This window comes from Grammomys surdaster, unplaced genomic scaffold (assembly GCF_004785775.1).
Source record: "Grammomys surdaster isolate TR1022 unplaced genomic scaffold, NIH_TR_1.0 193, whole genome shotgun sequence".
NCBI lineage: Eukaryota > Metazoa > Chordata > Mammalia > Rodentia > Muridae > Grammomys > Grammomys surdaster.
This window is the reverse complement of record NW_021604638.1, coordinates 2517443-2529460: the sequence shown is the minus strand read 5'-3', so window position 1 is coordinate 2529460 and position 12018 is coordinate 2517443. Positions and strand designations below refer to the sequence as shown.

Sequence of the window (12018 nt, the reverse complement as noted above, 5' to 3'; positions counted from 1 at the left end):
CCTCCTCCTTCTCCTCCCCCCCCCACTTCCTGCTTTCATTTAAAAGATTGGTGTCCTGGAGCCCTTGACTTCAGAGGCAGCTGCTGTCAATGCAGGGCATTACAAACTCCCCAGCATCCTCTGTCCCTTCTTCATGTGTTGGGGAGTATTGGACTGACAACATCTAAGGTCAACCCCTAGCTCTGCCTTTAGGAGATTCAAAATACTTTCCTCTACCCCAAATAGACAAGAGCCAGACACACCAGAGGAATAGTCAGCAATTGGTTGTGAGTGTTCTGATGTGCATGAAGTCAAGCATGGATGCCTTCCCTGCTCAGACATCTGCTGTTTATCTCTGAGTTTGAGGCTGCCCAGAAAATGTGTTTCAGTCAGGAGTTCCAACCAGGAAGAGTTAGGCGAGTCCAAGCCAAGCCCTTTGAGCTGTCTCCCCTGCAGTTTGCAGGCTCAGGCTGTAGCTGGGGAAGGTCACTTCAGGGGCTCCTTTGATACCAGTGCCAGGCTCCCGAGGTTCAGAGTGGCCCAGCATGAAAAACCAAGATGGCTGGAATATACCACTTTCCTCAAGATGTCCTGAGAGTTTCATCTCTGTGTCAGAATCCGGAGTGTCCATCCAGGAGATCCCTCTGGGGGCCTTTGGATTAGAATAGCCCTCCTTTCTACACAAGACGATATTGATTCCTGAGAGGTCAAACTGCCCATCCCTGGTGAGCCCAATGTGAGCCTGGGTGGGAACTAAGGCCTTCAAGTCAGTCTGTGTCCATCTGTCCGCCTTACTCTGAAGGCAGACCTTTATCCTCAGGATCTCTGTTCTCTGTGCCTTTTTAATGTGACCCTGACTGAAAGCTACTCTTAAAAAAAAAAAAAGTGTATCTTTGGATATCTGGAAAACTTTTTCCTCTTTTTTTTTTTAATTACATTTTATGTTTATGGAGGTCAGAGGACAACTTGTAGGAGTTTGTTCTCTTGCTTTACCCAATGAGTCTTTGGAACTGAACTCAGGTCATCAAACCTGGCAGCAAGCACCTTTACCCACTGAGCCATCTCGCTGGCCCTGAAGTCATTCTTTCTATGGAGTTTTTGTCAATTTATCACCTCTAGACCCTGGAGGCATAGCTCAGCTACTAGTATCCAGAAGAACAAAACAAAACCGGCTTCCAGAAGCCCTGTGCCTTCCTCCTGTAGCTCCCCCCAGGAAAACCACTCTTCTGGGTTTTCTTTTACTTTCCATCCTGACTTCCTTTATTTAATGTGGAAACCACATACACACACGAAACCACACACAGAACACATTTCCATTCTGAGAAGGGACACTTTGGTATTTCAAGTGTAGGGGATAGATTGCTTGCTGACACTGGCTTGGAATGGCTTCCTTCTGCCTCTGGAAACCACAGCACTCAGGCCTGTTCCTTAATTGCTGTCTGGAACTCAACATTTTCCCAAGAAACGTGGGACATTTTTGAAGTGGCACACACAGGAAAGTCCCCGGGTGGACTGTAGATGTTCCCACAGTCACATGTGACACACAAAGTCATCCATTTTCATAAAATGGACCTGAAATCCTGAGGTGATGAACAAGGAAGAAGTTGGGAAAGATCTCTGGAGGGAGGGACGGGGAAAGATGGGAGTGGATTTAATTCAGCATGCAATCATTGATAAGTTTGGTCCTGGGCCAATCAGCCTAGAACCACCAGGGACAGAGCCAGGTTTGATTTTTCTAATATATAGATGTGTGTGTGTGTGTGTGTGTGCGCACACAAGTGTGTTAGTGTGTTTATGGGTGTGTACACATATGTGTCTGCATAGATGAGAATGTGTGCATAGACACATAGCAGTCAGAGGTCAACATCAAGTAGTCTACCTTGTTTGGTCTTTGCTATTTTAAGGCAACATTTAAGCATAGCATGGTGGGACGCGTCATTAATCCCAGCACTAAAGAGGCAGATGCAGATGGATCTCTGTGGGCTTGAGGCCAGCCTGATCTACAGAGCAAGTTCCAGGCCAGCTGGACTCCATAAGTGAATTCTGTCTCAAAAGCAAACAGAAAACACCCCCCTTGCATTTATTTGAGGCACTCCCTTGCCACAGCAGTATGTGAAGGTCGGAGTTTGGTTTACTAGAATCAGTTCTCGCCTTCCACTGCACGAGTCCTGGAATTGAACTCAAATCATCAGGCTTGGTGGTGAGCACCTTTACCCAAGGAGTGAGCCTTCTCTCCAGCCCTACCTTGTTCTTTGAGATGAGCTTTCTCGCTTGGAACTTGCCCTGGATGCCCGGAGACCCCCACCTTCTCAGTTGCTAGGGTTACAAGTGGATGCAATCATACCCACCAATGTTTGTTTGTTTGAGACAGGGTTTCTCTATATAGCCCTGGCTCTTTGTGAACTCACTCTGTAGACCAGGCTGGCCTCAAACTTACAGAGGTCTTCCTGCCTCTGCCTCCCAAGTGCTGGGATTAAAAGTGTCTGCCACCATCGCCTGGCAAACCCAAATATTTTTATATGGGTTCTGGGGATTGAACCCGGGTGTTTGCAAAGCAAGTACTTTACTGACTGAATCATCTCTGCAGCCAGGGTTCAGAAGATTGCTGAACCCAGGGCTCTGGAAACATCTCACAAGCAGTTGCAAACCTGTTACTTGAGGGGAGGTAGGATTTAGGCGAAGCACATCGGAATCTGTGTTGGCTAGCTGGAGTTTAGGGTGTACGGTCTATCCCTGGAAACCACAAAGCAGAGACAGGTGGAATGTGAGGCTAGACCTTCTTTCCAAGCTTATGAGAAGTATACTCCCCCATGTGGGTGACTCGGGTTTCAAGGTAAGAGTGGGTGTTTCCTTTTTAGAACAATACTTTAGAAAGTCCAGCTCCTGTGAACCACGCCCCTTGTGAATAAGAAAGCAGTCTCCGTATAGAGAAAGTGGGCTGGTTTGACCCTGGACAGCTGCAGTGTGTACTTGGGGAGACACATACATAAAACTTCACAGCAGCTTTATCCACGCCTGTGACTGAAGCTGAGGGGCCGCCAGGAGAGTTTTTATAGAGGACACTGTCCCAGGCTGTGTGCCTTCATTTACCAAATCATCCCAAGGCTGGGTCCTAGGGATAGTGACGAATAAAGGGGCCCTGACGACCTGGTCTTCAGAAGCTGCTCCTCCACCTGGCTTGTATCCACTACCCTCTCTCCATGTTAAAATCCTGAACCCCCACCTCAGAGATCCAACTTAGAAAGCGCCATACACAGTGCCTGCTTCCTTAGGCATGCCCTGGCCAGGTGGTTCATCCCCCTCTGGGCTCTCAGTAACTTGACTTCTGACTCTCTTGCCTCACTCCTCAGCCTCTGGTCTTGATATGGCAAGTCCTATTTCCTTTTTCCTTTGTACTGAAGTCCTGGCATCAAGTATTCTTCAGCCTATTAAAACAAAACCACACAACAACACAACAACAGGGCTGGAAGTATAGCTCAGTTGGCAGAGCACCTGTCTAGCATTCATGAAGCCCTGGCTAAGCCCTGGGTTTGATCCCCAGCATCACGGAAAGCTGGGTGTAGTGTGGTACACACCTGTAATCCTATCCCTCGGGATATGGAGACAAAAAGAAAGGGACTTAAGGTCATTCTTGGCTTCCTGGATTGTTTGACGCTGGCCTCCAACCCTGAGACAAGTTTGTCTCTACTGAAGGCTCCCGAGGCCTCCTATGCACCAGATCCACCAGGCATGCACACCAAGTATCCATATTGTAAGCCACTTCCTGGATGAATGTGTTGAAGGCACAGCGGCCCACCTTATAAGGAAGGCATAGGCATCCCTACGAGCTCTACCTATAAGCACTGTTTCCTAGACTTCAGCGGGGACTTCCAACTTTTGACATTGTAACATGATGTTGTCATTTATAAACTTCATGTTTGAGAACTGTACAATCGAGCTTTTTAAACTTTCAAAAAAAAAAAACCTCTTATGCTTCACATATGTGTAAGATTGTGTGCTGGGCTGCATTCAAAACACCCTCAGCCTGACAGCTGCAGGATGGACCCACCTGCTGTGCAGACAAAAGCTCAGTGGCCATCTTTGTGGTCCAGAAGGGGACTTTGATCGTGATCTTGGGTGTCTTGACTCTGTTCTTTTTCTCTCCAAGGCCCTCTTTGTGCTTCCCAGACCGACGAGGGCCTCCTTGCCAACGCTTCCTTCCCAGGTGTATGACGTGCCTGCTAAGAGGCAAATCTCCTCCACTCTTGAGGTGAGCTTCACTCTGCAGCCCTGCCCGAGCCTGAGGCTTGGTGCCCAGTCTCTGGGTTCTCCATGTCCTTTGCCTTCGCAGCTTCCTTCATTCTGAAGGCTGACTCCCTCAATATAAGCTGCCAGTGTTTACTCGGGTGACGGCTGGGATGGATGTATCCATGCTTGTACCCCTCCACCCATACCTTCAGCCAAGATGGTGCCTTTTAAAGCACCAAGTCTATCATCATAATGAAAGTCATTATCATGTACAATCATTATATGGTGATTAAAAACCTTAGGGTTGGGGAAGCCACACCATAGATGAAGTGCTTGTGTTACAGGTGCACCTGAGTACAGATCCCCAGAGCCCACACGAAGCCAGACACAGTTCTGAGGCTCTCAGCCCAGTGTTTCTATGGTGAAATGGGAGGTGGAGACAGGAGAATCTGCAGTAGGGCCAGGTAGCCGAGCCAACACACAGAGAACAAGAGACCCTGCCTCAGACAAGGCAGAAGGTTATAGTCCCAGCTCCACACATGGGTCCTGGTACATGTATGCCCATGCTTACACACATGCACACGCACAAACACACACATACAGAGAGACAGAGAGAGAGAAAGAGAGAGAGAGAGAGAGAAAACAGCGACAGCAAGACGACAGACAGATAGACAGACAGACAGACAGACAGACAGACAGACAGAAAAAAGATAGAGACAGAGTTAATTTTAGCTAAAAGAGAGGAGTAAAAGTTGGTGGTTGAACATACCTATCATAACACATACACACACACACACAGAACCATAACTACCAGCCCCAAAGTGTTCAGGGATTTGTGTCTTTCATTGGAGAAAAGACTGAACTCGTGGACTTTGTGTGGGAAACCCCTTGGAAAGAGAAATTAAAGTTGTCCTTCTTTGTGGTCTTTTCCTAGAGGCCGGAGAAGCAGCCATTCTATGACATACCCACCAGTTCCCAGAAGGCTGTGCTTCACTCGTCCACCAGCCAGGCAAGTGTGAGTACCAACAGAGCGGGGATGGGGGGAGGGGAGGTGAGGCCAGTGAGCATCTTCTGGGAAATTTTTATTAGTTAGATGGATTGTCTTCTTTCTGCCGCTGTGATAACATGCCCAAGGTGAACAACGCCTGGAGAGGGAAGGTTCAATGTTTCAGAGTTCACAATTGGTTAGCTGGTTACTTTGGAAACTGTGTTGCGGAGTGGTACATCTCAGAGAGAACACAGGATGGAAGAAGATACTTGATCTGTAGAGGCTAGGGAGCAAAGAGAAAGGAGAAGAGAGGGTTGGAGTCCCAGCATCCCCTCAAGCTGATGGCGCTGATAGCCCTGATGGCTCAACTCCCTTCTTCCTGACCTTACCTCCCAAGGGTTTTATTACTTCTAACAGCAGCATAGGCTAAGGACCAAGCCCTCAACATCCAGGAGCGTTCCAAACTCAAACTGTGGCACTGACCAACAGTTAGGTGCAGGAGCCTCATAACCAAGTCTACTGCATTGAAAGTGAGATCCCTTCTTGCCCTGGCATTCGGGACTAGGGCAGCAGGTTAGGGGGATGGCTCTGACATCGAGTGTTTGTCTTGCAAGCATGAGGATGTGGGTTTGGATCTCCTGTGCTCACATCTTTTTTAAAAGTGGAGCTGGAGAGTTACCTAAGAGCATTGCTGCCCTTCCTGAGGTCCCAAGTTCCTAGCATCCACATGGCTACTCACAACTGTCTGTAACTTCAGGGCATCTGATGCTCTCTTACTGATGCTGTCCTCATCCTCCATCAGTAACACACACACACACACAGACACACACAGACACACACACACGGTACTCATCCTCCATCAGTAACACACACACACATGGTACACATACATGCAGTCAAAAACCCATATACATAAAAATAATACTTATTTTTAAAATGGTGGGCATAAGCCAGGAGCTCCAGAGCTGTGGAGACGGAGGCAGGGGGATTGTTAGAGCAGGTGGACCAACAAGTCTAGTGACTTTTAGGTTCGGTGAGAGACCCTGTCTCAAAAAACAAGGTGAGGGGTGAGAGAGGAACAAGATGCCCAGTGTACATTTCTGGCCTCCACACACACATGCACAAGCACATGCACACACAGAAAGAGAGAGAGAAGGTGAGAGAGAAAGAGAGAGAGAGAGAGAGAGGGAGAGAGAGAGAGAGAGAGAGAGAGAGAGAGAGAGAGAGAGAGAGAGAGAGAGAGAGAGAGAGAGAATGAGTTATGTGGTGGTTTAGTGGTGGTTTGGATATGTCATTTAACTCCTCCATGCCTGCATTCCAACTACAGACGTTCTGGAATATTCTGTGAGATAATCTGTATAACACACAGAGGGAGAAGCTCAGTGGGTGGTATAGAATGCCTTCTTGTCAGAGGTCACATAGACATGCACTAAATCACACTCTTACCTTTATATAGAGGGACATCATCCGAGGCTCCCCGAGAGCGTTTCTACCCCGTGTCCCACAGGCACGCTCCTGCCCAAGGCTATGGGGTGAGGGGGAATCATCCGATATTGATGCTTTCGACAATGTCATGAGTGGTGTGCAGAAGTTCTTTAGATGCAAAAGAAAAGGCTAAAGGCTCAGTAGGAGCATCGGGACAAGTAAAAGCAGCATGGGTGCGAGTGGGTTTTCTGAACTGAGAGGAAGAAAAGCAACTTGGGAAACTGGGTGTTTTATTTGTTCCTTTGCTGTGACAAAACACCATGACCATAGTACCTTATAACATACAGCAGTCCATTGGGGTTGTGGCTCCAGAGAGTTTGATCCTAAAATGGCACAATGAAGGCATGGCAGCAGAAACAGTTCAAAGCTAACATCTTGAACCATAAACAGGAGGGCAGAGAGCACAGAGGGGACCGTGGGAGAAAGCCTTCCCTTGTGGCCCATCTCCTCCAACAAGGCCGCCTCTAATCCTCCCAGACAGTTTGGCCAACTGGAAACCAAGCATTCAAACGTAGGAGCCCATGGGGGGCTATCCTCGTTCAAACTACCATGAATGTGCAGGCAGAGATGGGTGGCTGTGGAGGTTCAGAGAGAGGAGGTTTAGCAGAGGGTGAAGGGAGACTGGGAGAGCCCTTGAGTGACAAGAGCAATGGTGGGGGAGGGGGAAACTAAAGGAACCTGAGCAAAACAGTGGCCCTCAGATGTAAGGAGCCTGTCAGAGTCTCCTTTGATTGATACTAACCCGGGCAATTTTATGTGTTTCCCCCCTAGGGACAGGGACAGTGTGTTACGCTAACACCAACAATGGCCTCCAGACAAGGTGGTTGCTATAACCCGGTATCCAGCCCTCAGAAGTCAGAATGGACTCATGTGTTGCTGGAAAAGGCTGATGTCAGAAATGTATCTATGACCAGCTTCGCCAAAGAATCGGGATCCAGTACCATTCCAGGTGCCTCTGCTGTCCACACTGGAGCTGTGGCCCTCTCCTCACAGCTGGGGAACACTATGCAGAAGAAAAGCATCCTCCCAGAAGAACCTTCCTATGCCATCCCGATGCCCAGGGACCCGCTTCCTTCTGATGCAGGTAGCAGCTACAAGGTTCCTTCCAGGTTTCTCATTCCCAGAGTGGAACAACAAAACACCAAGCCAAACATTTACGACACCCCTAAAGCCTTGCAGGGTTTGCCTCTGGCTGGAAAGGAGCTGGAGAAAGGCAGAGAGACTCCAGAGAATTCCCCCTGCATCTCCAGACAGACAAGTTTCCTGTCTCCTGACTCAGACCGATTATCTGTTGCTAGCTCAGACAGCAGGGCTAGCATAGTATCTTCATGTTCTTCCATATCCATGGACTCCTCCCCTGGCTCTTCCTCAGAGGACTCCATGAAGGAGCTATGGACGGACCTGGACTTTGCAAAAGAGACAGCAGTGTCTCTGCAACACAAAGTGGCCAGCTCAGCGGCAAGCCTGCTCCTCTTTGTAAGCAGGACTTGGAGGTTCAAAGACTCCTTGGAAACCAATATCAACAGAATCCACAGGGCCGTTGACCATGTAGAGGAATCTGTAAGAGAGTTTCTGGATTTTGCCCAAAGGGTTGGTGGGACCGCCTGCAATCTTACAGATAGCTACCTTCAGGCTAGGATTAAAGATCAGCTCCAGACAATCTCTAGCTCCTACCAGACACTGCTGGATGCCAAGGGAAGCCTGGACCGCTGCAATTGGTCCCTGGAAGTTCTCGTGATGGACAAAGTCCAAAACAGCGTGGATGACCTGGAGAGGTTCGTCTCGGTCGCACGAGTAGTTCCAGAAGACGTCAAGAGGTTTACCTCCATTGTCATTGCCAATGGGAAGCTCCTGTTCAAGCAGAACTGTGAGAAGGGAGAGACAGACTTGAAGTGTGAAAGATGCATCCAGCCTCCTCAGAGAGAAACTGAGTCGTACCAGGAGCGCAGCCCCTTCAACAGACAACAACCGGCAACCGAACGCTCCTTTGAACTAGCAAAGAAAAGCAGAGTGAATGTCTGTGGGCAGGTAAGTGAGGGTGACAAACGGTATACAGGGGAGGGACTTCATCTGTTACCTGAAACGGTCATCACGGAGGGAGACACTGGCATCGTGTGCATGTAGAAATGCGTACTTGCACATGCGTGTGGAAGCCAGAGGACAACCCTGGGTGTTATTGTTCCTCAGTGTCGCTCACTGGCCTGGAAGTGGCCTAGTAGGTTAGGCTGGGTGGACGGCAGCACCTAGGGATCTGTCTTCCTCTGCATCCCAGCTCTGGAGAGACAGGCTTGTGCCACCACACCCAACCTTTTTCCTTAGGTTCCAGTGGTTGAGCCCAGGTCCTCAACCTTGCAAAGCACTTTACTCATTGAACTATCTCCTGGCTCATTTTGAGTATGTGTGTGTGTGTACAATGTGTGGTGTGCGGTTTGCAGTGTCTGTCTCTGCCTCTCTCCATATTTTCTTGTTGTTGTTTGGGCTTTGTTTGTTTGTTTTGGAGACAGGAACTCACCATGTATACTAGGGTGGCCTGGAACTCACAGGGATACCTGTTTCTGCCTCTGCCTCCTCTGTCTCTCATGCGTCTGACTCCCCTCCCCTTCCCCCCCTCCTCCTCTTCCTCCTCCTCCTCCTCCTCTTCCTCTTCCCCCTCCCCCCACCCCTCCCCCCACCTGCCTCCTGAAGCCTGGGTTTAGATGCATGTGCCACCATGACTGGCACCACTCTCTTTTTACTCTTAGGAGACAGGCTCTCCCTAAGTTGCCCAGGCAAGCTTTGAACTTGGGTTCTGCCTGCCTTAGCCTCCTGTCCTAGTTAGGGTTTCTGTTGCTATGACGAAGCACAGTGACCAAAAGCAAATTGTGGAGGAAAGGGTTTATTTGGCTTACACTTCCACATCATGGTCCATCACAGAAGGAAGTCAGGACAGGAACTCAAGCAGGGAAGGACCCTGGAGGCAGGAGCTGATGCAGAGGCTGTGGAAGAGTGCTACGTGCTGACTTGCACTGTGTGGCTTGCTCAGCCTGCTTTCTTATAGAACTTAGTACCAACAGGAGAAGCACCAACAAACAGTGGGCAGGGCTGACAATGTCAAGCTGACATCAAACTAGCCAGCACACACCTCCCAAGATGCTGGAGTCGCAGGCCTGTCCTGCTGGCCGCCAGATTTCTCCACGTTTCCAGCTCGAGTCGTTATAGATGTGTTTCTCAGAGTCAGAAGAGAACATGCATTTTTCTCGGTGCTAGACTGACAAGCCTGCAGCTCCAGGCACCCCAAGAAGCATTTCTCTGCCTGACTGCCTTTGGACCCCACAAGGAGACACCTGAGTTCAGACTGCAGAGGCCCAGCAATTGACCGTCCCAGCTCCTTCTGAGGTGCCTGCCGCTAGACAAGCATTGACACATTCTAGAAAGCTGATGGTTGTTCATTTCTGTCCTGTTGGGCTACACTGCAGGTAGAATGCAGCCCTTGGCCACCAACGCCAATAGATGCATCAGTAGACAGAATCACGAACAAAACCTCACATTTAAGAGTTAACTTTTAAAGTGGGGCATGGTGGTCATGCCTGCAACCTCTGTACTCAGGAAGCTGAGGAAGGGGGTGGGGAGTTCCAGGCCAATCTAGGCTACACGGCAAGATCTTGAGGGTGGGTTGGCGGGGGAGGGGCACAAAAACCACCAACCATAAAAGCGAAACCAAAAAAGTGAACTTAAACAGCCATCATAATTTGAAAGCTATTCAAATCAGTAAATTGAAGATTTAATTCTTTTCAGAAGTCACCTAACCTACAAGAGAAAGGGAAGCCCACCAAGGAAGGAAAGTCAAAGGGAAACCAAGACTTCCATGGCCCGGTAAGCCCGAGTGCTCCCCAGTGCTCTGATGACTGTGATTTTACCCTGGAAAGCTCTCCTCAGCTGTGAAAATTCAGTGTCGCAGCCTACTCCGTGTTCAAGACCTCCATCTTCTTTTGCTTCCTTTAGTAGTGGAAGGAAACCTGGATACCCGGGGTGGAGCATCAGCCCCTAAGTATCAGGGAAAAAAATCTCAGGCGTTGTTCAGGGTTATCATGAGTGGCATCAACATGACATTTAATGACATTGTCACACATCCTGTGATAATTTTCTCTCTCCCTCTCTTCTTTCTTTGTATTTGGAATTGAATTTACGGCTCTATGCAAGACAGGCAATGACTACCACTGAGCTACACTCCTGACTGGCAACCCTTTCATGTCTCTGATGATGAACACAGTAAAGCATTTTAGTTCAGGGGTTAGGTATCTTCAGGGTATCTTTGACACTTGATCAATGTCTTTTTAAAAAAGATGCTGTCACTGTTTGTTTTTATTGGCTATCTTCTATTTCTGACAGAAGGAAATTTTCCATTTACCAACTTTAAATGTTTCCTCTAATTTAAATAAAGTACGAGCATTAAGTCTAGGGTAAGGGAGATGGCTCAGTAATGATAGTGCTTGCTATGCATGCATGCGGACCTGAGTTCAAATCCCCAGCACCTATGTGAAAAAGCCAAACATGGCTAGCTACCACGTGCCTGTAACTCCAGCATTGGAGGTATGTGTAGAGACAGTCAGATACTAAGAGTTCACTGACCAACAAGCCAAGCCAAAATGGGGACCTTCCAGTTCTCTGAGAGACCCTATCTCAAGACAGTAAGACAGGGAAAGATTGAGGAAGAAACCTGAAACCATGTTTTGGCTTCCGAATGTATGTGCACAGGCAATATCCATGAATGTACATACATGCACCATACACCACATACACACACACACACACACACACACACCACATATAAGCATAAGCCATGAGTCCATTTAAAACACAAGTAAGAACCCAGACACCGTTAAGTGGGTAAGAGATGAAGGTTACAGAGCTATCGAGCTGCAGTAAGCCAGATGGACAACTGGGGTACTGGAAAGAGCAAGACAGGATACAGATGTCCACTGACTTGGACAAGGTTATCTGCCTTCTCAGAGACAATTCTGGACAAATGCCCAAGTCTCTCAGAGCTCCACTCCTCAAACCCGTAGCACTCAACTTTGGCTCTCTCCTGCTGATGGCTACACTGTGTTCTCCCACGTGAGAAATGCTTTGACTTCCTACAAGTCTGTTCCTGATCTCTTGGGTCTGGACAGGGGTCAAGAATCTGTATCCCCAGCAAGCCCCAAGTTGATGCTGAGGGCCCACATGTGCACAGTGATATTTCAGACAAATAGGGCTTCCACATATCCTTCATGTATGGGTCACACCATCCTCACATCCTTCATGTATGGGTCACACCATCCTCACATCCTTCATGTATGGGACGCACCATCCTCACATCC

The 12018-nt window shown here is 48.6% G+C and overlaps 1 protein-coding gene across 1 annotated transcript in view; it reads left to right on the top strand.

Annotated features, from left to right (window-relative positions):
• The window catches only part of Cass4 (Cas scaffold protein family member 4), a 41802-nt gene that overhangs the window by 26292 nt on the left and 3492 nt on the right, over window positions 1-12018 (top strand). The window contains exons 3-6 of the mRNA XM_028769700.1: window positions 4127-4228; window positions 5141-5221; window positions 7451-8707; window positions 10454-10531. Of these exons, the coding sequence (XP_028625533.1) occupies window positions 4127-4228; window positions 5141-5221; window positions 7451-8707; window positions 10454-10531 (1518 nt within the window). The remainder of the gene's footprint in view (window positions 1-4126; window positions 4229-5140; window positions 5222-7450; window positions 8708-10453; window positions 10532-12018) is intronic.